The 26,131-nt window shown below is 40.7% G+C and overlaps 1 protein-coding gene across 2 annotated transcripts in view; it reads left to right on the forward strand.

The window, feature by feature from the left end:
* The window catches only part of LOC133609891 (integrin beta-1-like), a 214,519-nt gene that overhangs the window by 128,538 nt on the left and 59,850 nt on the right, over positions 1 to 26,131 (forward strand). For both annotated transcript variants that reach the window (XM_061965925.1, XM_061965926.1), the window contains exon 14: positions 5,029 to 5,264. In XM_061965925.1, coding sequence (XP_061821909.1) covers positions 5,029 to 5,264 — 236 coding nt within the window. The remainder of the gene's footprint in view (positions 1 to 5,028; positions 5,265 to 26,131) is intronic.

The following is a 26,131-nucleotide window of genomic DNA, read 5'->3' on the forward strand; positions in this document are numbered from 1 at the left end:
ATACACCCCCATACCATCACACCTTTACACTTTGACCCTAGAACAATCCGGATGGTTCTTTTCCTCTTCGGTCCGGAGGACACGACGTCCACAGTTTCCAAAAACAATTTGAAACGTGGACTCGTCGGACCACAGAACACTTTTCCACTTTGCATGAATCCATCTTAGATGAGCTCGGGGCCCAGCGAAGCCGGCGGCGTTTCTGGGTGTTGTTGATAAACGGTTTTCACCTTGCATAGGAGAGTTTTAACTTGCACTTGCAGATGTAGCGACCAACTGTAGTTACTGACAGTGGGTTTTCTGAAGTGTTCCTGAGCCCATGTGGTGATATCCTTTACACACTGATGTGGCTTTTTGAGGGATCCAAGGTGCGTAATATCATGTGATTTCTCCTTTTGATGATATTACGGTAGCGTAGATGGTGAAATCCCTAAATTCCTTGCAATAGCTGGTTGAGAAATGGTGTTCCTTAAACAATTTGCTCAGGCATTTGTTGACAAAAGCGGCGACCCTCGCCCCCCGTCCTTGTTTGTGAATTCCATGGAAGCTGCTTTTATACGCAATCATGGCACCCACCCGTTCCCAATTAGCCATGTTCACCTGTGGGATGTTCCAAATAAGTCTTTGATGAGCATTCCTCAACTTTCTCGCTCTTTTTTGCCACTTGTGCCAGCTTTTTTGAAACACGTCGCAGGCATCAAATTCCAAATGAGCTAATATTTCTTTCTTTCTTTCTTTTATTTGGAACATGAACACACTTACATGATAATACATCACACAATTTCATATCATTTCATTTGACATCATGCCCGAAAAGGAGTAGGAAGAAGCAAAGCTTATTTAATCCTACCCCTTTCCCACTTCAAGCGTTTACAAATACCGTATTTTCCGCACTATTAGCCGCACCTAAAAACCACAAATTTACTCAAAAGCTGACAGTGCGGCTTTTAACCCGGTGCGCTTTATATATGGATTAATATTACGATTCATTTTCATAAAGTTTCGATCTCGCAACTTCGGTAAACAGCCGCCATCTTTTTTCCCGGTAGAACAGGAAGCGCTTCTTCTTCTACGCAAGCAACCGCCAAGGTAAGCACCCGCCCCCATAGAACAGGAAGCGCTTCTTCTTCTACTGTAAGCAACCACCCGCCCGCGTAGAAGAAGAAAAAGGGCGCGGATATTACCGTACGTTTCATTTCCTTTGTGTGTTTACATCTGTAAAGACCACAAAATGGCTCCTACTAAGCGTCAGGGATCCGGTTCATGAAAAGACGCAATCTCTCCATCCGCACACGGACTACTATTTCACAGCAACTGATATTCCTGTGAACCGCACTGTGGATACAACGGGACCACGTACGGTGAATATGGCCGCTTGTACCCGTGATCTTGTCCTTTCGGTCATAACCCAAAGCTCATGACCATAGGTGAGGATGGGAACGTAGATCGACCGGTAAATCGAGAGCTTTGCCTTCCGGCTCAGCTCCTTCTTCACCACAACGGATCGATACAGCGTCCGCATTACTGAAGACGCCGCACCGATCCGCCTGTCGATCCCACCATCCACTCTTCCCCCACTCGTGAACAAGACTCCGAGGTACTTGAAGTCCTCCACTTGGGGCAAGATCTCCTCCCCAACCCGGAGATGGCACTCCACCCTTTTCCGGGCGAGAACCATGGACTCGGACTTGGAGGTGCTGATTCTCATCCCAGTCGCTTCACACTCGGCTGCGAACCGATCCAGTGAGAGCTGAAGATCCTGGCCGGATGAAGCCATCAGGACCACATCATCTGCAAAAAGCAGAGACCTAATCCTGCAGCCACCAAACTGGATCCCCTCAACGCCTTGACTGCGCCTAGAAATTCTGTCCATAAAAGTTATGAACAGAATGGGTGACAAAGGGCAGCCTTGGCGGAGTCCAACCCTCACTGGAAACGTGTCCGACTTACCACCGGCATTGCGGACCAAGCTCTGGCACTGATCATACAGGGAGCGGACTGCCACAATCAGACAGTTAGATACCCCATACTCTCTGAGCACTCCCCACAGGACTTCCCGAGGGACACGGTCGAATGCCTTCTCCAAGTCCACAAAGCACATGTAGACTGGTTGGGCAAACTCCCATGGACCCTCAAGGACCCTGCCGAGAGTATAGAGCTGGTCCACAGTTCCACGACCAGGACGAAAACCACACTGTTCCTCCTGAATCCGAGGTTCGACTATCCGGCGTAGCCTCCTCTCCGGTACACCTGAATAGACCTTACCGGGAAGGCTGAGGAGTGTGATCCCACGATAGTTAGAACACACCCTCCGGTTCCCCTTTTTAAAGAGAGGAACCACCACCCCGGTCTGCCAATCCAGAGGTACTGCCCCCGATGTCCACGCGATGCTGCAGAGTCTTGTCAACCAAGACAGCCCTACAGCATCCAGAGCCTTAAGGAACTCCGGGCGGATCTCATCCACCCCCGGGGCCTTGCCACCGAGGAGCTTTTTAACTACCTCAGCAACCTCAGCCCCAGAAATAGGAGAGCCCACCACAGATTCCTCAGGCACTGCTTCCTCATAGGAAGACGTGTTGGTGGGATTGAGGAGGTCTTCGAAGTATTCCCTTCACCGATCCACAACTTCCGCAGTCGAGGTCAGCAGAACACCATCCGCACCATACACGGTGTTGGTAGTGCACTGCTTCCCCTTCCCGAGGCGGCGGATGGTGGTCCAGAATCGCTTCGAAGCCGTCCGGAAGTCGTTTTCCATGGCTCCCCCGAACTCCTCCCATGTCCGAGTTTTTGCCTCCGCGACCGCTGAAGCCGCACACCGCTTGGCCTGTCGGTACCTGTCCGCTGCCTCAGGAGTCCCATGAGCCAAAAGAACCCGATAGGACTCCTTCTTCAGCTTGACGGCATCCCTCACCGCCGGTGTCCACCAAGGGGTTCTAGGATTACCGCCACGACAGGCACCAACTACCTTGCGGCCACAGCTCTTTGCAGTCTATTCAATTGAATATAAGTTGAAACGGATTTGTTGTATTCTCTTTTTATTTACCATTTATGCAACGTGACAACTTCACTGCTGTTGGGGTTTGTAAATGTAATCGGTATTAGTATCGGCCGATCTCACTCATGGAAATCGACAGCATAAAACCCCCGATCGGAACAGTCCTTGTTATTGGAGCTATTTGTTTACATAATCAGATTATCAGTGTGACGTCATAATTCCTAATATCGCGCAGCTCTACTTTTTGCTGTTTTTTTTTTTTCAAGTTAGACGATCTCAACGCGCTCCTTTGCTGGTAGAATGACCGCTTCCGGTATCATGCGAAATAAATGAAACTGACCTAATCTGCTCCTGCAGTCATGTGTTGTATATTACAGGTCAGGGGCTAAGGTCAGGGGAGTTGGCGGGCCAATTTAGAACAGAAATACCATGGTCCGTAAACCAGGCACGGGTAGATTTTGCACTGTGTGCAGGCGCCAAGTCCTGTTGGAACTTGAATTATTATATCAACTAAAGCCCACACTTAAACTTTCCACGTGCAAGATTGAATTTATTTAAAAAAGTTATTTCATAAGAAACCAAAAAGTGCAAAAACAATAATGTTCGTGTTGGAGGAGTTGTGAATGACTGCAGGGCCACAACATTAGGTAAACCTGCAGACTGCAGGTGTATCTAATTCACAACTCCTCCAACACGAACATTATTGTTTTTGCACTTTTTGGCTTCTTATTAAATAACTTTTGTAACCTATTTTTATGGGCTTTCCTCTTTGTGATGTTAAGTTCCTGTTATGCGCTGTTATACAGTATATGCCTTGAGCTCTTATTTTGAAGGCGCTAAGAGCGGAATTTTGACATGTTGGAGTGTAGCGGAAGTTTTTGAAAGAAGGTAAATAAAGTGGTCCTCGTGTAAACTGGAGCCTCCGTGTTTGTTATTTTGTAGTTTCATACAGTATAGGCCACATTTATAAACCCTCGGTTACACTTTTTTAAATAGATTCAATCTTGCACGTGGAAAGTTTAAGTGAGGGCTTTAGTTGATATAACACACCCGTCGGGGGGTTCATTAATCCAGCACAACAGCGGCTCATGGACTTATTTTATAAGTAAAGGTAAGACCTTAATAAATCTCCATCTCCATAGAGCAGGTCAGCAGCAGGAAGCATGAAGTGCTCTAAAACTTGCTGGTAGACGGCTGCGTTGACCCTGGATCTCAGGAAACAGAGTGGACCGACACCAGCCGATGACATGGCACCCCAAACCATCACTGATGGTGGAAACTTTACACTAGACTTCAGGCAACGTGGATCCTGTGCCTCTCCTGTCTTCCTCCAGACTCTGGGACCTCGATTTCCAAAGGAAATGCAAAATTTGCTTTCGTCAGAAAACATGACTTTGGACCACTCAGCAGCAGTCCAGCTCTTTTTTTTCCTTAGCCCAGGTGAGACGCTTTTCGCGCTGTTTCTTGGTCAACAGTGGCTTGACACGAGGTATGCGGCAGTTGAAACCCATGTCTTTCAAGCGTCTCTTGGTGGTGGATCTTGAAGCACTGACTCCTTCTGAATCTCCCCCACATTTTTGAATGGGTTTTTTTTTCCACAATCTTGACCAGGGCGCGGTGATCCCTATCGCTTGTACACTTTTTCTGACCACAGTTTTTCCTTCCCTTTGCCTCTCCATTAATGTTTTTGGACACAGAGCTCTGAGAACAGCCAGCCTCTTCAGCAATAACCTTTTGTGTCTTTCCCTCCTTGTGCAATGTGTCGATGGTTGCCTTTTGGACAGCTGTCAAATCTGAAGTCTTCCCCCATGTTTGTGTAGGCTTCAGAACTGGACTGAGAGACCATTTAAAGCCCTTTGCAGGTGTTTTGAGTTAATCAGCTGATTAGTTTGTGGCACCAGGTGTCTTCAAAATTTAACCCTTACACAATATTCTAATTTTGTGACACACGGAATTTTGGCGGGGACTGTCTTTAAAATCCAAAGGTGTCGCAGGCACCCCAACAATACTCGCGTTTGTTCGGCTTCCTGCAGGGAGTGCGTCCAATGTCGGGCTTTCGGGACGGGGGAGAAGAAGGAAACGTGCGAGAGGGACTGCAGCTACTTCAACTTGATCAAAGTGAAGGACCGGGACAAGCTGCCTCAGCCCAACGACGCCTCCTACCCCGTGATGCACTGCAAGGAGAGGGACGCCAACGACTGCTGGTTCTACTACACCTACGCCATCAACAACAACACGGAGAAGGAAGTCCATGTGGTGGAAACTCTGGGTAAGGAACTTTGACGAGAAACGTTCATTCCAAGCTTTGTGGCGATTGGTTTTCAAGGATATCTTAGTCCCAGGCGACCAAAGTACAGCCCGGGGGCCATTTTTGTCCCAAAGTTATGTTACAAACTTAGTGTGGTGTTGCTTCCTTATTTGTCATGACTCAATTTTAATGTGTAGCTGTGGCAACTGAACTGAATGCGACAGCTGGAACAAAAAATACAGTATTGTTAGTCCAGAATCTTCATGTTCCTCATGGACCGACCTGATTAGTTTGTAATGGATTTAAATTGTTTTTCAAGGATATCTTAGTCCCAGGCGACCAAATTTCAGCCTTGGGGCCATTTTTGTCCCAAAGTTATGTTATAAACTTGTGTGTGGTGTTGCTTCCTTATTTGTCATTACTCGATTTTGAACTGAATGCGACAGCTGGAACAAAAAGCACAGATAGGAGTATTGTTAGTCCAGAATCTTCATGTTCCTCATGGACCGACCTGATTAGTTTTTAATGGATTTAAATTGTTTTTTTAAGGATATCTTAGTCCCAGGCGACCAAATTACAGCCCGGGGGCCATTTTTGTCCCAAAGTTAAGTTACAAACTTTTGTGTGGTGTTGCTTCCTTATTTGTCATTACTCGATTTTGAACTGAATGCGACAGCTGGAACAAAAAGCACAGATAGGAGTATTGTTAGTCCAGAATCTTCATGTTCCTCATGGACCGACCTGATTAGTTTGTAATGGATTTAAATTATTTTTTTAAGGATATCTTAGTCCCAGGCGATCAAATTACAGCCCGGGGGCCATTTTTGTGACAAAGTTATGTTACAAATTTAGTGTGGTGTTGCTTCCTTATTTGTCATTACTCGATTTTGAACTGAATGCGACAGTTGGAACAAAAAGCACAGATAGGAGTATTGTTAGTCCAGAATCTTCATGTTCCTCATGGACCGACCTGATTAGTTTGTAATGGATTTAAATTGTTTTTTTAAGGATATCTTAGTCCCAGGCGACCAAATTACAGCCTGGGGGCCATTTTTGTGACAAAGTTATGTTACAAACTTGTGTGTGGTGTTGCTTCCTTATTTGTCATTACTCAATTTTAATGTGTAGCAGTGGCAACTGAACTGAATGCGACAGCTGGAACAAAAAACACAGACAGGAGTATCGTTAGTCCAGAATCTTCATGTTCCTCATGGACCGACCTGATTAGTTTGTAATGGATTTAAATTGTTTTTTAAGGATATCTTAGTCCCAGGCGACTAAATTACAGCCCGGGGGCCATTTTTGTGACAAAGTTATGTTACAAACTTAGTGTGGTGTTGCTTCCTTATTTGTCATTACTCAATTTGAATGTATAGCAGTGGCAACTGAACTGAATGCAACAGCTGGAACAAAAAATACAGATAGGAGTATTGTTAGTCCAGAATCTTCATGTTCCTCATGGACCGACCTGATTAGTTTGTAATGGATTTAAATTGGGTTTTTTAAGGATATCTTAGTCCCAGGCGACCAAATTACAGCCTGAGGGCCATTTTTGTCCCAAAGTTATGTTACAAACTTTTGTGTGGTGTTGCTTCCTTATTTGTCATTACTCAATTTGAATGTGTAGCAGTGGCAACTGAACTGAATGTGACAGCTGGAACAAAAAGCACAGATAGGAGTATTGTTAGTCCAGAATCTTCATGTTCCTCATGAACCGACCTGATTAGTTTGTAATGGATTTAAATTGTTTTTTTAAGGATATCTTAGTCCCAGTCGACCAAATTACAGCCCGGGGGCCATTTTTGTCCCAAAGTTATGTTACAAACTTTTGTGTGGTGTTGCTTCCTTATTTGTCAATACTTGATTTTAATGTGTAGCAGTGGCAACTGAACTGAATGCGACAGCTGGAACAAAAAGCACAGATAGGAGTATTGTTAGTCCAGAATCTTCATGTTCCTCATGGACCGACCTGATTAGTTTGTAATGGATTTAAATTGTTTTTTTAAGGATATCTTAGTCCCAGGCGACCAAATTACAGCCCGGGGGCCATTTTTGTCCCAAAGTTATGTTACAAACTAGTGTGTGGTGTTGCTTCCTTATTTGTCATTACTCGATTTTGAACTGAATGCGACAGCTGGAACAAAAAGCACAGATAGGAGTATTGTTAGTCCAGAATCTTCATGTTCCTCATGGACCGACCTGATTAGTTTGTAATGGATTTAAATTGGTTTTTAAGGATATCTTAGTCCCAGGCGACCAAATTACAGCCCGGGGGCCATTTTTGTCCCAAAGTTATGTTACAAACTTTTGTGTGGTGTTGCTTCCTTATTTGTCATTACTCAATTTTAATGTGTAGCAGTGGCAACTGAACTGAATGCGACAGCTGGAACAAAAAGCACAGATAGGAGTATTGTTAGTCCAGAATCTTCATGTTCCTCATGGACCGACCTGATTAGTTTGTAATGGATTTAAATTGTTTTTTTAAGGATATCTTAGTCCCAGGCGACCAAATTACAGCCTGAGGGCCATTTTTGTCCCAAAGTTATGTTACAAACTTTAGTGTGGTGTTGCTTCCTTATTTGTCATTACTCGATTTTGAACTGAATGCGACAGCTGGAACGAAAAGCACAGATAGGAGTATTGTTAGTCCAGAATCTTCATGTTCCTCATGGACCGACCTGATTAGTTTGTAATGGATTTAAATTGGTTTTTAAGGATATCTTAGTCCCAGGCGACCAAATTTCAGCCTTGGGGCCATTTTTGTCCCAAAGTTATGTTATAAACTTGTGTGTGGTGTTGCTTCCTTATTTGTCATTACTCGATTTTGAACTGAATGCGACAGCTGGAACAAAAAGCACAGATAGGAGTATTGTTAGTCCAGAATCTTCATGTTCCTCATGGACCGACCTGATTAGTTTGTAATGGATTTAAATTGTTTTTCAAGGATATCTTAGTCCCAGGCGACCAAATTTCAGCCTTGGGGCCATTTTTGTCCCAAAGTTATGTTATAAACTTGTGTGTGGTGTTGCTTCCTTATTTGTCACTACTCAATTTTAATGTGTAGCAGTGGCAACTGAACTGAATGCGACAGCTGGAACAAAAAACACAGATAGGAGTATTGTTAGTCCAGAATCTTCATGTTCCTCATGGACCGACCTGATTAGTTTGTAATGGATTTAAATTGTTTTTCAAGGATATCTTAGTCCCAGGCGACCAAATTACAGCCCGGGGCCCATTTGTGTGACAAAGTTATGTTACAAACTTTTGTGTGGTGTTGCTTCCTTATTTGTCATTACTCGATTTTGAACTGAATGCGACAGCTGGAACAAAAAGCACAGATAGGAGTATTGTTAGTCCAGAATCTTCATGTTCCTCATGGACCGACCTGATTAGTTTGTAATGGATTTAAATTGTTTTTTGAAGGATATCTTAGTCCCAGGCGACCAAATTACAGCCTGGGGGCCATTTTTGTGACAAAGTAATGTTACAAACTTTTGTGTGGTGTTGCTTCCTTATTTGTCATTACTCAATTTTAATGTGTAGCAGTGGCAACTGAACTGAATGCGACAGCTGGAACAAAAAGCACAGATAGGAGTATTGTTAGTCCAGAATCTTCATGTTCCTCATGGACCGACCTGATTAGTTTGTAATGGATTTAAATTGTTTTTTTTTAAGGATATCTTAGTCCCAGGCGACCAAATTACAGCCCGGGGGCCATTTTTGTCCCAAAGTTATGTTACAAACTAGTGTGTGGTGTTGCTTCCTTATTTGTCATTACTCGATTTTGAACTGAATGCGACAGCTGGAACAAAAAGCACAGATAGGAGTATTGTTAGTCCAGAATCTTCATGTTCCTCATGGACCGACCTGATTAGTTTGTAATGGATTTAAATTGGTTTTTAAGGATATCTTAGTCCCAGGCGACCAAATTTCAGCCTTGGGGCCATTTTTGTCCCAAAGTTATGTTATAAACTTGTGTGTGGTCTTGCTTCCTTATTTGTCATTACTCGATTTTGAACTGAATGCGACAGCTGGAACAAAAAGCACAGATAGGAGTATTGTTAGTCCAGAATCTTCATGTTCCTCATGGACCGACCTGATTAGTTTGTAATGGATTTAAATTGTTTTTTTTAAGGATATCTTAGTCCCAGGCGACCAAATTACAGCCCGGGGGCCATTTTTGTGACAAAGTTATGTTACAAACTTAGTGTGGTGTTGCTTCCTTATTTGTCATTACTCGATTTTGAACTGAATGCGACAGCTGGAACAAAAAGCACAGATAGGAGTATTGTTAGTCCAGAATCTTCATGTTCCTCATGGACCGACCTGATTAGTTTGTAATGGATTTAAATTGTTTTTCAAGGATATCTTAGTCCCAGGCGACCAAATTTCAGCCTTGGGGCCATTTTTGTCCCAAAGTTATGTTATAAACTTGTGTGTGGTGTTGCTTCCTTATTTGTCATTACTCGATTTTGAACTGAATGCGACAGCTGGAACAAAAAGCACAGATAGGAGTATTGTTAGTTCAGAATCTTCATGTTCCTCATGGACCGACCTGATTAGTTTGTAATGGATTTAAATTGTTTTTTTTAAGGATATCTTAGTCCCAGGCGACCAAATTACAGCCCGGGGGCCATTTTTGTGACAAAGTTATGTTACAAACTAGTGTGTGGTGTTGCTTCCTTATTTGTCATTACTCGATTTTGAACTGAATGCGACAGCTGGAACAAAAAGCACAGATAGGAGTATTGTTAGTCCAGAATCTTCATGTTCCTCATGGACCGACCTGATTAGTTTGTAATGGATTTAAATTGGTTTTTAAGGATATCTTAGTCCCAGGCGACCAAATTTCAGCCTTGGGGCCATTTTTGTCCCAAAGTTATGTTATAAACTTGTGTGTGGTGTTGCTTCCTTATTTGTCATTACTCAATTTGAATGTGTAGCAGTGGCAACTGAACTGAATGCGACAGCTGGAACAAAAAGCACAGATAGGAGTATTGTTAGTCCAGAATCTTCATGTTCCTCATGGACCGACCTGATTAGTTTGTAATGGATTTAAATTGTTTTTTGAAGGATATCTTAGTCCCAGGCGACCAAATTACAGCCTGGGGGCCATTTTTGTGACAAAGTAATGTTACAAACTTTTGTGTGGTGTTGCTTCCTTATTTGTCATTACTCAATTTTAATGTGTAGCAGTGGCAACTGAACTGAATGCGACAGCTGGAACAAAAAGCACAGATAGGAGTATTGTTAGTCCAGAATCTTCATGTTCCTCATGGACCGACCTGATTAGTTTGTAATGGATTTAAATTGTTTTTTTTTAAGGATATCTTAGTCCCAGGCGACCAAATTACAGCCCGGGGGCCATTTTTGTCCCAAAGTTATGTTACAAACTAGTGTGTGGTGTTGCTTCCTTATTTGTCATTACTCGATTTTGAACTGAATGCGACAGCTGGAACAAAAAGCACAGATAGGAGTATTGTTAGTCCAGAATCTTCATGTTCCTCATGGACCGACCTGATTAGTTTGTAATGGATTTAAATTGGTTTTTAAGGATATCTTAGTCCCAGGCGACCAAATTTCAGCCTTGGGGCCATTTTTGTCCCAAAGTTATGTTATAAACTTGTGTGTGGTCTTGCTTCCTTATTTGTCATTACTCGATTTTGAACTGAATGCGACAGCTGGAACAAAAAGCACAGATAGGAGTATTGTTAGTCCAGAATCTTCATGTTCCTCATGGACCGACCTGATTAGTTTGTAATGGATTTAAATTGTTTTTTTTAAGGATATCTTAGTCCCAGGCGACCAAATTACAGCCCGGGGGCCATTTTTGTGACAAAGTTATGTTACAAACTTAGTGTGGTGTTGCTTCCTTATTTGTCATTACTCGATTTTGAACTGAATGCGACAGCTGGAACAAAAAGCACAGATAGGAGTATTGTTAGTCCAGAATCTTCATGTTCCTCATGGACCGACCTGATTAGTTTGTAATGGATTTAAATTGTTTTTCAAGGATATCTTAGTCCCAGGCGACCAAATTTCAGCCTTGGGGCCATTTTTGTCCCAAAGTTATGTTATAAACTTGTGTGTGGTGTTGCTTCCTTATTTGTCATTACTCGATTTTGAACTGAATGCGACAGCTGGAACAAAAAGCACAGATAGGAGTATTGTTAGTTCAGAATCTTCATGTTCCTCATGGACCGACCTGATTAGTTTGTAATGGATTTAAATTGTTTTTTTTAAGGATATCTTAGTCCCAGGCGACCAAATTACAGCCCGGGGGCCATTTTTGTGACAAAGTTATGTTACAAACTTAGTGTGGTGTTGCTTCCTTATTTGTCATTACTCGATTTTGAACTGAATGCGACAGCTGGAACAAAAAGCACAGACAGGAGTATTGTTAGTCCAGAATCTTCATGTTCCTCATGGACCGACCTGATTTGTTTGTAATGGATTTAAATTGTTTTTTTAAGGATATCTTAGTCCCAGGCGACCAAATTACAGCCCGGGGGCCATTTTTGTCCCAAAGTTATGTTACAAACTTAGTGTGGTGTTGCTTCCTTATTTGTCATTACTCGATTTTGAACTGAATGCGACAGCTGGAACAAAAAACACAGACAGGAGTATTGTTAGTCCAGAATCTTCATGTTTCTCATGGACCGACCTGATTAGTTTGTAATGGATTTAAATTGTTTTTCAAGGATATCTTAGTCCCAGGCGGCCAAATTACAGCCTGAGGGCCATTTTTGTCCCAAAGTTATGTTACAAACTTTTGTGTGGTGTTGCTTCCTTATTTGTCATTACTCGATTTTGAACTGAATGCGACAGCTGGAACAAAAAGCACAGATAGGAGTATTGTTAGTCCAGAATCTTCATGTTCCTCATGGACCGACCTGATTAGTTTGTAATGGATTTAAATTGTTTTGTAAGGATATCTTAGTCCCAGGCGACCAAATTTCAGCCCGGGGCCCATTTTTGTGACAAAGTTATGTTACAAACTTAGTGTGTGGTGTTGCTTCCTTATTTGTCATTACTCAATTTTAATGTGTAGCAGTGGCAACTGAACTGAATGCGACAGCTGGAACAAAAAGCACAGATAGGAGTATTGTTAGTCCAGAATCGTCATATTCTTCATAGACCGACCTGATTAGTTTGTAATGGATTTAAATTGTTTTTTTTAAGGATATCTTAGTCCCAGGCGACCAAATTACAGCCCGGGTGCCATTTTTGTCCCAAAGTTATGTAACAAACTTTTGTGTGGTGTTGCTTCCTTATTTGTCACTACTCAATTTTAATGTGTAACAGTGGCAACTGAACTGAATGCGACAGCTGGAACAAAAAGCACAGATAGGAGTATTGTTAGTCCAGAATCTTCATGTTCCTCATGGACCGACCTGATTAGTTTGTAATGGATTTAAATTGTTTTTCAAGGATATCTTAGTCCCAGGCGACCAAGTTACAGCCCGGGGGCCATTTTTGTGACAAAGTTATGTTACAAACTTAGTGTGGTATTGCTTCCTTATTTGTCATTACTTAATTTTAATGTGTAGCAGTGGCAACTGAACTGAATGCGACAGCTGGAACAAAAAGCACAGATAGGAGTATTGTTAATCCAGAATCTTCATGTTCCTCATGGACCGACCTGATTAGTTTGTAATGGATTTAAATTGGTTTTTTAAGGATATCTTAGTCCCAGGCGACCAAATTACAGCCTGAGGGCCGTTTTTGTGACAAAGTTATGTTACAAACTTAGTGTGGTGTTGCTTCCTTATTTGTCATTACTCGATTTTGAACTGAATGCGACAGCTGGAACAAAAAGCACAGATAGGAGTATTGTTAGTCCAGAATCTTCATGTTCCTCATGGACCGACCTGATTTGTTTGTAATGGATTTAAATTGTTTTTTTAAGGATATCTTAGTCCCAGGCGACCAAATTACAGCTTGAGGGCCATTTTTGTCCCAAAGTTATGTTACAAACTAGTGTGTGGTGTTGCTTCCTTATTTGTCATTACTCAATTTGAATGTGTAGCAGTGAAAACTGAACTGAATGCGACAGCGTCTCAAAATTACGTTGGTCAGCTGGAACAAAAAACACAGATAAGAGTATTGTTAGTCCAAAATCTTCATGTTCCTCATGGACCGACCTGATTAGTTTGTAATGGATTTAAATTGTTTTTTTTTAAGGATATCTTAGTCCCAGGCGACCAAATTACAGCCCGGGGGCCATTTTTGTGACAAAATTATGTTACAAACTTATTGTGGTGTTGCTTCCTTATTTGTCATTACTCGATTTTGAACTGAATGCGACAGCTGGAACAAAAAGCACAGATAGGAGTATTGTTAGTCCAGAATCTTCATGTTCCTCATGGACCGACCTGATTAGTTTGTAATGGATTTAAATTGTTTTTTTAAGGATATCTTAGTCCCAGGCGACCAAATTTCAGCCTTGGGGCCATTTTTGTCCCAAAGTTATGTTACAAACTTAGTGTGTGGTGTTGCTTCCTTATTTGTCATTACTCGATTTTGAACTGAATGCGACAGCTGGAACAAAAAGCACAGATAGGAGTATTGTTAGTCCAGAATCGTCAAGTTCCTCATGGCCCGACCTGATTGGTTTGTAATGGATTTAAATTGTTTTTTTAAGGATATCTTAGTCCCAGGTGACCAAATTACAGCCCGGGGGCCATTTTTGTCCCAAAGTTATGTTACAAACTTTTGTGTGGTGTTGCTTCCTTATTTGTCATTACTCAATTTTAATGTGTAGCAGTGGCAACTGAACTGAATGCGACAGCTGGAACGAAAAGCACAGATAGGAGTATTGTTAGTCCAGAATCTTCATGTTCCTCATGGACCGACCTGATTAGTTTGTAATGGATTTAAATTGTTTTTTTAAGGATATCTTAGTCCCAGGCGACCAAATTACAGCCCGGGGGCCATTTTTGTCCCAAAGTTATGTTACAAACGTGTGCGTGGTGTTGCTTCCTTATTTGTCATTACTCAATTTTAATGTGTAGCAGTGGCAACTGAACTGAATGCGACAGCTGGAACAAAAAACACAGATAGGAGTATTGTTAGTCCAGAATCTTCATGTTCCTCATGGACCGACCTGATTAGTTTGTAATGGATTTAAATTGTTTTTTTAAGGATATCTTAGTCCCAGGCAACCAAATTTCAGCCTTGGGGCCATTTTTGTCCCAAAGTTATGTTACAAACTTAGTGTGTGGTGTTGCTTCCTTATTTGTCATTACTCAATTTTAATGTGTAGCAGTGGCAACTGAACTGAATGCAACACCTGGAACAAAAAACACAGATAGGAGTATTGTTAGTCCAGAATCTTCATGTTCCTCATGGACCGACCTGATTAGTTTGTAATGGATTTAAATTGTTTTTTTAAGGATATCTTAGTCCCAGGCGACCAAATTACAGCCCGGGGGACATTTTTGTGACAAAGTTATGTTACAAACTTAGTGTGGTGTTGCTTCCTTATTTGTCATTACTCAATTTTAATGTGTAGCAGTGGCAACTGAACTGAATGTGACAGCTGGAACAAAAAGCAGAGATAGGAGTATTGTTAGTCCAGAATCTTCATGTTCCTCATGGACCGACCTGATTAGTTTGTAATGGATTTGAATTGGTTTTTTAAGGATATCTTAGTCCCAAGCGACCAAATTCCAGACCGGGGGCCATTTTTGTGACAAAGTTATGTTACAAACTTAGTGTGGTGTTGCTTCCTTATTTGTCATTACTCAATTTGAATGTGTAGCAGTGGCAACTGAACTGAATGCGACAGCTGGAACAAAAAGCACAGATAGGAGTATTGTTAGTCCAGAATCTTCATGTTCCTCATGGACCGACCTGATTAGTTTGGAATGGATTTAAATTGTTTTTTTAAGGATATCTTAGTCCCAGGCGACCAAATTACAGCCCGGGGGCCATTTTTGTCCCAAAGTTATGTTACAAACTTGTGTGTGGTGTTGCTTCCTTATTTGTCATTACTCAATTTTAATGTGTAGCAGTGGCAACTGAACTGAATGCGACAGCTGGAACAAAAAGCCCAGATAGGAGTATTGTTAGTCCAGAATCTTCATGTTCCTCATGGACCGACCTGATTAGTTTGTAATGGATTTAAATTGTTTTTTTTTAAGGATATCTTAGTCCCAGGCGACCAAATTTCAGCCTTGGGGCCATTTTTGTCCCAAAGTTATGTTATAAACTTGTGTGTGGTGTTGCTTCCTTATTTGTCATTACTCGATTTTGAACTGAATGCGACAGCTGGAACAAAAAGCACAGATAGGAGTATTGTTAGTCCAGAATCTTCATGTTCCTCATGGACCGACCTGATTAGTTTGTAATGGATTTAAATTGTTTTTTTAAGGATATCTTAGTCCCAGGCGACCAAATTACAGCCCGGGGGCCATTTTTGTGACAAAGTTATGTTACAAATTTGTGTGGTGTTGCTTCCTTATTTGTCATTACTCAATTTTAATGTGTAGCAGTGGCAACTGAACTGAATGCGACAGCTGGAACAAAAAATACAGATAGGAGTATTGTTAGTCCAGAATCTTCATGTTCCTCATGGACCGACCTGATTAGTTTGTAATGGATTTAAATTGGGTTTTTTAAGGATATCTTAGTCCCAGGCGACCAAATTACAGCCTTGGGGCCATTTTTGTCCCAAAGTTATGTTACAAACTTAGTGTGGTGTTGCTTCCTTATTTGTCATTACTCAATTTTAATGTGTAGCAGTGGCAACTGAACTGAATGCGACAGCTGGAACAAAAAACACAGATAGGAGTATTGTTAGTCCAGAAGCTTCATGTTCCTCATGGACCGACCTGATTAGTTTGTAATGGATTTAAATTGTTTTTTTAAGGATATCTTAGTCCCAGGCGACCAAATTACAGCCTGAGGGCCGTTTTTGTGACAAAGTTATGTTACAAACTTAGTGTGGTGTTGCTTCCTTATTTGTCATTACTCAATTTTAATGTGTAGCAGTGGCAACTGAACTGAATGCGACAGCTGGAACAAAAAGCACAGATAGGAGTATTGTTAGTCCAGAATCGTCATGTTCCTCATGGACCGACCTGATTAGTTTGTAATGGATTTAAATTGTTTTTCAATGATATCTTAGTCCCAGGCGACCAAATTTCAGCCTTGGGGCCATTTTTGTCCCAAAGTTATGTTATAAACTTGTGTGTGGTGTTGCTTCCTTATTTGTCATTACTCGATTTTGAACTGAATGCGACAGCTGGAACAAAAAGCACAGATAGGAGTATTGTTAGTCCAGAATCTTCATGTTCCTCATGGACCGACCTGATTAGTTTGTAATGGATTTAAATTGTTTTTCAAGGATATCTTAGTCCCAGGCGACCAAATTTCAGCCTGGGGGCCATTTTTGTCCCAAAGTTATGTTATAAACTTGTGTGTGGTGTTGCTTCCTTATTTGTCATTACTCAATTTTAATGTGTAGCAGTGGCAACTGAACTGAATGCGACAGCTGGAACAAAAAACACAGATAGGAGTATTGTTAGTCCAGAAGCTTCATGTTCCTCATGGACCGACCTGATTAGTTTGTAATGGATTTAAATTGGGTTTTTTAAGGATATCTTAGTCCCAGGCGACCAAATTACAGCCTGAGGGCCATTTTTGTCCCAAAGTTATGTTACAAACTTTTGTGTGGTGTTGCTTCCTTATTTGTCATTACTCAATTTTAATGTGTAGCAGTGGCAACTGAACTGAATGCGACAGCTGGAACAAAAAGCCCAGATAGGAGTATTGTTAGTCCAGAATCTTCATGTTCCTCATGGACCAACCTGATTAGTTTGTAATGGATTTAAATTGTTTTTTTTTAAGGATATCTTAGTCCCAGGCGACCAAATTACAGCCCGGGGGCCATTTTTGTGACAAAGTTATGTTACAAACTTAGTGTGGTTTTGCTTCCTTATTTGTCATTACTCAATTTTAATGTGTAGCAGTGGCAACTGAACTGAATGCGACAGCTGGAACAAAAAGCACAGATAGGAGTATTGTTAGTCCAGAATCTTCATGTTCCTCATGGACCGACCTGATTAGTTTGTAATGGATTCAAATTGTTTTTTTTTAAGGATATCTTAGTCCCAGGCGACCAAATTTCAGCCTTGGGGCCATTTTTGTCCCAAAGTTATGTTATAAACTTGTGTGTGGTGTTGCTTCCTTATTTGTCATTACTCAATTTTAATGTGTAGCAGTGGCAACTGAACTGAATGCGACAGCTGGAACAAAAAGCACAGATAGGAGTATTGTTAGTCCAGAATCTTCATGTTCCTCATGGACCGACCTGATTAGTTTGTAATGGATTTAAATTGTTTTTTTAAGGATATCTTAGTCCCAGGCGACCTAATTACAGTCTGGGGGCCATTTTTGTCCCAAAGTTATGTTACAAACTTAGTGTGGTGTTGCTTCCCTATTTGTCATTACTCAATTTTAATGTGTAGCAGTGGCAACTGAACTGAATGCGACAGCTGGAACAAAAAGCACAGATAGGAGTATTGTTAGTCCAGAATCTTCATGTTCCTCATGGACCGACCTGATTAGTTTGTAATGGATTTAAATTGTTTTTCAAGGATATCTTAGTCCCAGGCGACCAAATTTCAGCCTTGGGGCCATTTTTGTCCCAAAGTTATGTTATAAACTTGTGTGTGGTGTTGCTTCCTTATTTGTCATTACTCGATTTTGAATTGAATGCGACAGCTGGAACAAAAAACACAGATAGGAGTATTGTTAGTCCAGAATCTTCATGTTCCTCATGGACCGACCTGATTAGTTTGTAATGGATTTAAATTGTTTTTTTAAGGATATCTTAGTCCCAGGCGACCAAATTTCAGCCTTGGGGCCATTTTTGTCCCAAAGTTATGTTACAAACTTAGTGTGGTGTTGCTTCCTTATTTGTCATTACTCGATTTTGAACTGAATGCGACAGCTGGAACAAAAAGCACAGATAGGAGTATTGTTAGTCCAGAATCTTCATGTTCCTCATGGACCGACCTGATTAGTTTGTGATGGATTTAAATTGTTTTTCAAGGATATCTTAGTCCCAGGCGACCAAATTACAGCCCGGGGGCCATTTTTGTCACAAAGTTATGTTACAAACTTAGTGTGGTGTTGCTTCCTTATTTGTCATTACTCAATTTTAATGTGTAGCAGTGGCAACTGAACTGAATGTGACAGCATGTCAGAATTACGATGGTCAGTTGGAACAAAAAACACAGATAGGAGTATTGTTAGTCCAGAATCTTCATGTTCCTCATGGACCGACCTGATTAGTTTGTAATGGATTTAAATTGTTTTTCAAGGATATCTTAGTCCCAGGCGACCAAATTTCAGCCTTGGGGCCATTTTTGTCCCAAAGTTATGTTATAAACTTGTGTGTGGTGTTGCTTCCTTATTTGTCATTACTCGATTTTAAGGAGTATTGTTAGTCCAGAATCTTCATGTTCCTCATGGACCGACCTGATTAGTTTGTAATGGATTTAAATTGGGTTTTTTAAGGATATCTTAGTCCCAGGCGACCAAATTTCAGCCTTGGGGCCATTTTTGTCCCAAAGTTATGTTATAAACTTGTGTGTGGTGTTGCTTCCTTATTTGTCATTACTCAATTTTAATGTGTAGCAGTGGCAACTGAACTGAATGCGACAGCTGGAACAAAAAGCACAGATAGGAGTATTGTTAGTCCAGAATCTTCATGTTCCTCATGGACCGACCTGATTAGTTTGTAATGGATTTAAATTGTTTTTTTAAGGATATCTTAGTCCCAGGCGACCAAATTACAGCCTGAGGTCCATTTTTGTCCCAAAGTTATGTTACAAACTTAGTGTGGTGTTGCTTCCTTATTTGTCACTACTCAATTTTAATGTGTAGCAGTGGCAACTGAACTGAATGCGACAGCTGGAACAAAAAATACAGATAGGAGTATCGTTAGTCCAGAATCTTCATGTTCCTCATGGACCGACCTGATTAGTTTGTAATGGATTTAAATTGTTTTTTTTAAGGATATCTTAGTCCCAGGCGACCAAATTACAGCCCGGGGCCCATTTTTGTGACAAAGTTATGTTACAAACTTAGTGTGGTGTTGCTTCCTTATTTGTCATTACTCGATTTTGAACTGAATGCGACAGCTGGAACAAAAAGCACAGATAGGAGTATTGTTAGTCCAGAATCTTCATGTTCCTCATGGACCGACCTGATTAGTTTGTAATGGATTTAAATTGTTTTTTTAAGGATATCTTAGTCCCAGGCGACCAAATTTCAGCCTTGGGGCCATTTTTGTCCCAAAGTTATGTTACAAACTAGTGTGTGGTGTTGCTTCCTTATTTGTCATTACTCGATTTTGAACTGAATGCGACAGCTGGAACAAAAAGCACAGATAGGAGTATTGTTAGTCCAGAATCTTCATGTTCCTCATGGACCGACCTGATTAGTTTGTAATGGATTGAAATTGGGTTTTTTAAGGATATCTTAGTCCCAGGCGACCAAATTACAGCCTGGGGGCCATTTTTGTGACAAAGTTATGTTACAAACTTAGTGTGGTTTTGCTTCCTTATTTGTCATTACTCGATTTTAACGTGTAGCAGTGGCAACTGAACTGAATGCGACAGCTGGAACAAAAAGCACAGATAGGAATATTGTTAGTCCAGAATCTCCATGTTCCTCATGGAACCGACCTGATTAGTTTGTAATGGATTTACATTTTTTTTTTAAGGATATCTTAGTCCCAGGCGACCAAATTACAGCCCGGGGGCCATTTTTGTCCCAAAGTTATGTTACAAACTTAGTGTGGTATTGCTTCCTTATTTGTCATTACTTAATTTTAATGTGTAGCAGTGGCAACTGAACTGAATGCGACAGCTGGAACAAAAAGCACAGATAGGAGTATTGTTAGTCCAGAATCTTCATGTTCCTCATGGACCGACCTGATTAGTTTGTAATGGATTAAAATTGTTTTTTTAAGGATATCTTAGTCCCAGGCGACCAAATTACAGCCCGGGGGCCATTTTTGTGACAAAGTTATGTTACAAACTTAGTGTGGTGTTGCTTCCTTATTTGTCATTACTCGATTTTGAACTGAATGCGACAGCTGGAACAAAAAGCACAGATAGGAGTATTGTTAGTCCAGAATCTTCATGTTCCTCATGGACCGACCTGATTAGTTTGTAATGGATTTAAATTGTTTTTTGAAGGATATCTTAGTCCCAGGCGACCAAATTACAGCCTGAGGGCCATTTTTGTCCCAAAGTTATGTTACAAACTTAGTGTGGTGTTGCTTCCTTATTTGTCATTACTCGATTTTGAACTGAATGCGACAGCTGGAACAAAAAGCACAGATAGGAGTATTGTTAGTCCAGAATCTTCATGTTCCTCATGGACCGACCTGATTAGTTTGTAATGGATTTAAATTGTTTTTTTAAGGATATCTTAGTCCCAGGCGACCAAATTTCAGCCTTGGGGCCATTTTTGTCCCAAAGTTATGTTATAAACTTGTGTGTGGTGTTGCTTCCTTATTTGTCATTACTCGATTTTAAGGAGTATTGTTAGTCCAGAATCTTCATGTTCCTCATGGACCGACCTGATTAGTTTGTAATGGATTTCAATTGTTTTTTTAAGGATATCTTAGTCCCAGGCGACCAAATTTCAGCCTTGGGGCCATTTTTGTCCCAAAGTTATGTTATAAACTTGTGTGTGGTGTTGCTTCCTTATTTGTCATTACTCAATTTGAATGTGTAGCAGTGGCAACTGAACTGAATGCGACAGCTGGAACAAAAAGCACAGATAGGAGTATTGTTAGTCCAGAATCTTCATGTTCCTCATGGACCGACCTGATTAGTTTGTAATGGATTTAAATTGTTTTTTGAAGGATATCTTAGTCCCAGGCGACCAAATTACAGCCTGGGGGCCATTTTTGTGACAAAGTAATGTTACAAACTTTTGTGTGGTGTTGCTTCCTTATTTGTCATTACTCAATTTTAATGTGTAGCAGTGGCAACTGAACTGAATGCGACAGCTGGAACAAAAAGCACAGATAGGAGTATTGTTAGTCCAGAATCTTCATGTTCCTCATGGACCGACCTGATTAGTTTGTAATGGATTTAAATTGTTTTTTTTTAAGGATATCTTAGTCCCAGGCGACCAAATTACAGCCCGGGGGCCATTTTTGTCCCAAAGTTATGTTACAAACTAGTGTGTGGTGTTGCTTCCTTATTTGTCATTACTCGATTTTGAACTGAATGCGACAGCTGGAACAAAAAGCACAGATAGGAGTATTGTTAGTCCAGAATCTTCATGTTCCTCATGGACCGACCTGATTAGTTTGTAATGGATTTAAATTGTTTTTCAAGGATATCTTAGTCCCAGGCGACCAAATTTCAGCCTTGGGGCCATTTTTGTCCCAAAGTTATGTTATAAACTTGTGTGTGGTGTTGCTTCCTTATTTGTCATTACTCGATTTTGAACTGAATGCGACAGCTGGAACAAAAAGCACAGATAGGAGTATTGTTAGTTCAGAATCTTCATGTTCCTCATGGACCGACCTGATTAGTTTGTAATGGATTTAAATTGTTTTTTTTAAGGATATCTTAGTCCCAGGCGACCAAATTACAGCCCGGGGGCCATTTTTGTGACAAAGTTATGTTACAAACTAGTGTGTGGTGTTGCTTCCTTATTTGTCATTACTCGATTTTGAACTGAATGCGACAGCTGGAACAAAAAGCACAGATAGGAGTATTGTTAGTCCAGAATCTTCATGTTCCTCATGGACCGACCTGATTAGTTTGTAATGGATTTAAATTGGTTTTTAAGGATATCTTAGTCCCAGGCGACCAAATTTCAGCCTTGGGGCCATTTTTGTCCCAAAGTTATGTTATAAACTTGTGTGTGGTGTTGCTTCCTTATTTGTCATTACTCAATTTGAATGTGTAGCAGTGGCAACTGAACTGAATGCGACAGCTGGAACAAAAAGCACAGATAGGAGTATTGTTAGTCCAGAATCTTCATGTTCCTCATGGACCGACCTGATTAGTTTGTAATGGATTTAAATTGTTTTTTGAAGGATATCTTAGTCCCAGGCGACCAAATTACAGCCTGGGGGCCATTTTTGTGACAAAGTAATGTTACAAACTTTTGTGTGGTGTTGCTTCCTTATTTGTCATTACTCAATTTTAATGTGTAGCAGTGGCAACTGAACTGAATGCGACAGCTGGAACAAAAAGCACAGATAGGAGTATTGTTAGTCCAGAATCTTCATGTTCCTCATGGACCGACCTGATTAGTTTGTAATGGATTTAAATTGTTTTTTTTTAAGGATATCTTAGTCCCAGGCGACCAAATTACAGCCCGGGGGCCATTTTTGTCCCAAAGTTATGTTACAAACTAGTGTGTGGTGTTGCTTCCTTATTTGTCATTACTCGATTTTGAACTGAATGCGACAGCTGGAACAAAAAGCACAGATAGGAGTATTGTTAGTCCAGAATCTTCATGTTCCTCATGGACCGACCTGATTAGTTTGTAATGGATTTAAATTGGTTTTTAAGGATATCTTAGTCCCAGGCGACCAAATTTCAGCCTTGGGGCCATTTTTGTCCCAAAGTTATGTTATAAACTTGTGTGTGGTCTTGCTTCCTTATTTGTCATTACTCGATTTTGAACTGAATGCGACAGCTGGAACAAAAAGCACAGATAGGAGTATTGTTAGTCCAGAATCTTCATGTTCCTCATGGACCGACCTGATTAGTTTGTAATGGATTTAAATTGTTTTTTTTAAGGATATCTTAGTCCCAGGCGACCAAATTACAGCCCGGGGGCCATTTTTGTGACAAAGTTATGTTACAAACTTAGTGTGGTGTTGCTTCCTTATTTGTCATTACTCGATTTTGAACTGAATGCGACAGCTGGAACAAAAAGCACAGATAGGAGTATTGTTAGTCCAGAATCTTCATGTTCCTCATGGACCGACCTGATTAGTTTGTAATGGATTTAAATTGTTTTTCAAGGATATCTTAGTCCCAGGCGACCAAATTTCAGCCTTGGGGCCATTTTTGTCCCAAAGTTATGTTATAAACTTGTGTGTGGTGTTGCTTCCTTATTTGTCATTACTCGATTTTGAACTGAATGCGACAGCTGGAACAAAAAGCACAGATAGGAGTATTGTTAGTTCAGAATCTTCATGTTCCTCATGGACCGACCTGATTAGTTTGTAATGGATTTAAATTGTTTTTTTTAAGGATATCTTAGTCCCAGGCGACCAAATTACAGCCCGGGGGCCATTTTTGTGACAAAGTTATGTTACAAACTTAGTGTGGTGTTGCTTCCTTATTTGTCATTACTCGATTTTGAACTGAATGCGACAGCTGGAACAAAAAGCACAGACAGGAGTATTGTTAGTCCAGAATCTTCATGTTCCTCATGGACCGACCTGATTTGTTTGTAATGGATTTAAATTGTTTTTTTAAGGATATCTTAGTCCCAGGCGACCAAATTACAGCCCGGGGGCCATTTTTGTCCCAAAGTTATGTTACAAACTTAGTGTGGTGTTGCTTCCTTATTTGTCATTACTCGATTTTGAACTGAATGCGACAGCTGGAACAAAAAACACAGACAGGAGTATTGTTAGTCCAGAATCTTCATGTTTCTCATGGACCGACCTGATTAGTTTGTAATGGATTTAAATTGTTTTTCAAGGATATCTTAGTCCCAGGCGGCCAAATTACAGCCTGAGGGCCATTTTTGTCCCAAAGTTATGTTACAAACTTTTGTGTGGTGTTGCTTCCTTATTTGTCATTACTCGATTTTGAACTGAATGCGACAGCTGGAACAAAAAGCACAGATAGGAGTATTGTTAGTCCAGAATCTTCATGTTCCTCATGGACCGACCTGAGTAGTTTGTAATGGATTTAAATTGTTTTGTAAGGATATCTTAGTCCCAGGCGACCAAATTTCAGCCCGGGGCCCATTTTTGTGACAAAGTTATGTTACAAACTTAGTGTGTGGTGTTGCTTCCTTATTTGTCATTACTCAATTTTAATGTGTAGCAGTGGCAACTGAACTGAATGCGACAGCTGGAACAAAAAGCACAGATAGGAGTATTGTTAGTCCAGAATCGTCATATTCTTCATAGACCGACCTGATTAGTTTGTAATGGATTTAAATTGTTTTTTTTAAGGATATCTTAGTCCCAGGCGACCAAATTACAGCCCGGGTGCCATTTTTGTCCCAAAGTTATGTAACAAACTTTTGTGTGGTGTTGCTTCCTTATTTGTCACTACTCAATTTTAATGTGTAACAGTGGCAACTGAACTGAATGCGACAGCTGGAACAAAAAGCACAGATAGGAGTATTGTTAGTCCAGAATCTTCATGTTCCTCATGGACCGACCTGATTAGTTTGTAATGGATTTAAATTGTTTTTCAAGGATATCTTAGTCCCAGGCGACCAAGTTACAGCCCGGGGGCCATTTTTGTGACAAAGTTATGTTACAAACTTAGTGTGGTATTGCTTCCTTATTTGTCATTACTTAATTTTAATGTGTAGCAGTGGCAACTGAACTGAATGCGACAGCTGGAACAAAAAGCACAGATAGGAGTATTGTTAATCCAGAATCTTCATGTTCCTCATGGACCGACCTGATTAGTTTGTAATGGATTTAAATTGGTTTTTTAAGGATATCTTAGTCCCAGGCGACCAAATTACAGCCTGAGGGCCGTTTTTGTGACAAAGTTATGTTACAAACTTAGTGTGGTGTTGCTTCCTTATTTGTCATTACTCGATTTTGAACTGAATGCGACAGCTGGAACAAAAAGCACAGATAGGAGTATTGTTAGTCCAGAATCTTCATGTTCCTCATGGACCGACCTGATTTGTTTGTAATGGATTTAAATTGTTTTTTTAAGGATATCTTAGTCCCAGGCGACCAAATTACAGCTTGAGGGCCATTTTTGTCCCAAAGTTATGTTACAAACTAGTGTGTGGTGTTGCTTCCTTATTTGTCATTACTCAATTTGAATGTGTAGCAGTGAAAACTGAACTGAATGCGACAGCGTCTCAAAATTACGTTGGTCAGCTGGAACAAAAAACACAGATAAGAGTATTGTTAGTCCAAAATCTTCATGTTCCTCATGGACCGACCTGATTAGTTTGTAATGGATTTAAATTGTTTTTTTTTAAGGATATCTTAGTCCCAGGCGACCAAATTACAGCCCGGGGGCCATTTTTGTGACAAAATTATGTTACAAACTTATTGTGGTGTTGCTTCCTTATTTGTCATTACTCGATTTTGAACTGAATGCGACAGCTGGAACAAAAAGCACAGATAGGAGTATTGTTAGTCCAGAATCTTCATGTTCCTCATGGACCGACCTGATTAGTTTGTAATGGATTTAAATTGTTTTTTTAAGGATATCTTAGTCCCAGGCGACCAAATTTCAGCCTTGGGGCCATTTTTGTCCCAAAGTTATGTTACAAACTTAGTGTGTGGTGTTGCTTCCTTATTTGTCATTACTCGATTTTGAACTGAATGCGACAGCTGGAACAAAAAGCACAGATAGGAGTATTGTTAGTCCAGAATCGTCAAGTTCCTCATGGCCCGACCTGATTGGTTTGTAATGGATTTAAATTGTTTTTTTAAGGATATCTTAGTCCCAGGTGACCAAATTACAGCCCGGGGGCCATTTTTGTCCCAAAGTTATGTTACAAACTTTTGTGTGGTGTTGCTTCCTTATTTGTCATTACTCAATTTTAATGTGTAGCAGTGGCAACTGAACTGAATGCGACAGCTGGAACGAAAAGCACAGATAGGAGTATTGTTAGTCCAGAATCTTCATGTTCCTCATGGACCGACCTGATTAGTTTGTAATGGATTTAAA

This window comes from Nerophis lumbriciformis, linkage group LG07, assembly GCF_033978685.3.
Source record: "Nerophis lumbriciformis linkage group LG07, RoL_Nlum_v2.1, whole genome shotgun sequence".
In the NCBI taxonomy this organism is placed as follows: Eukaryota; Metazoa; Chordata; class Actinopteri; order Syngnathiformes; family Syngnathidae; genus Nerophis; species Nerophis lumbriciformis.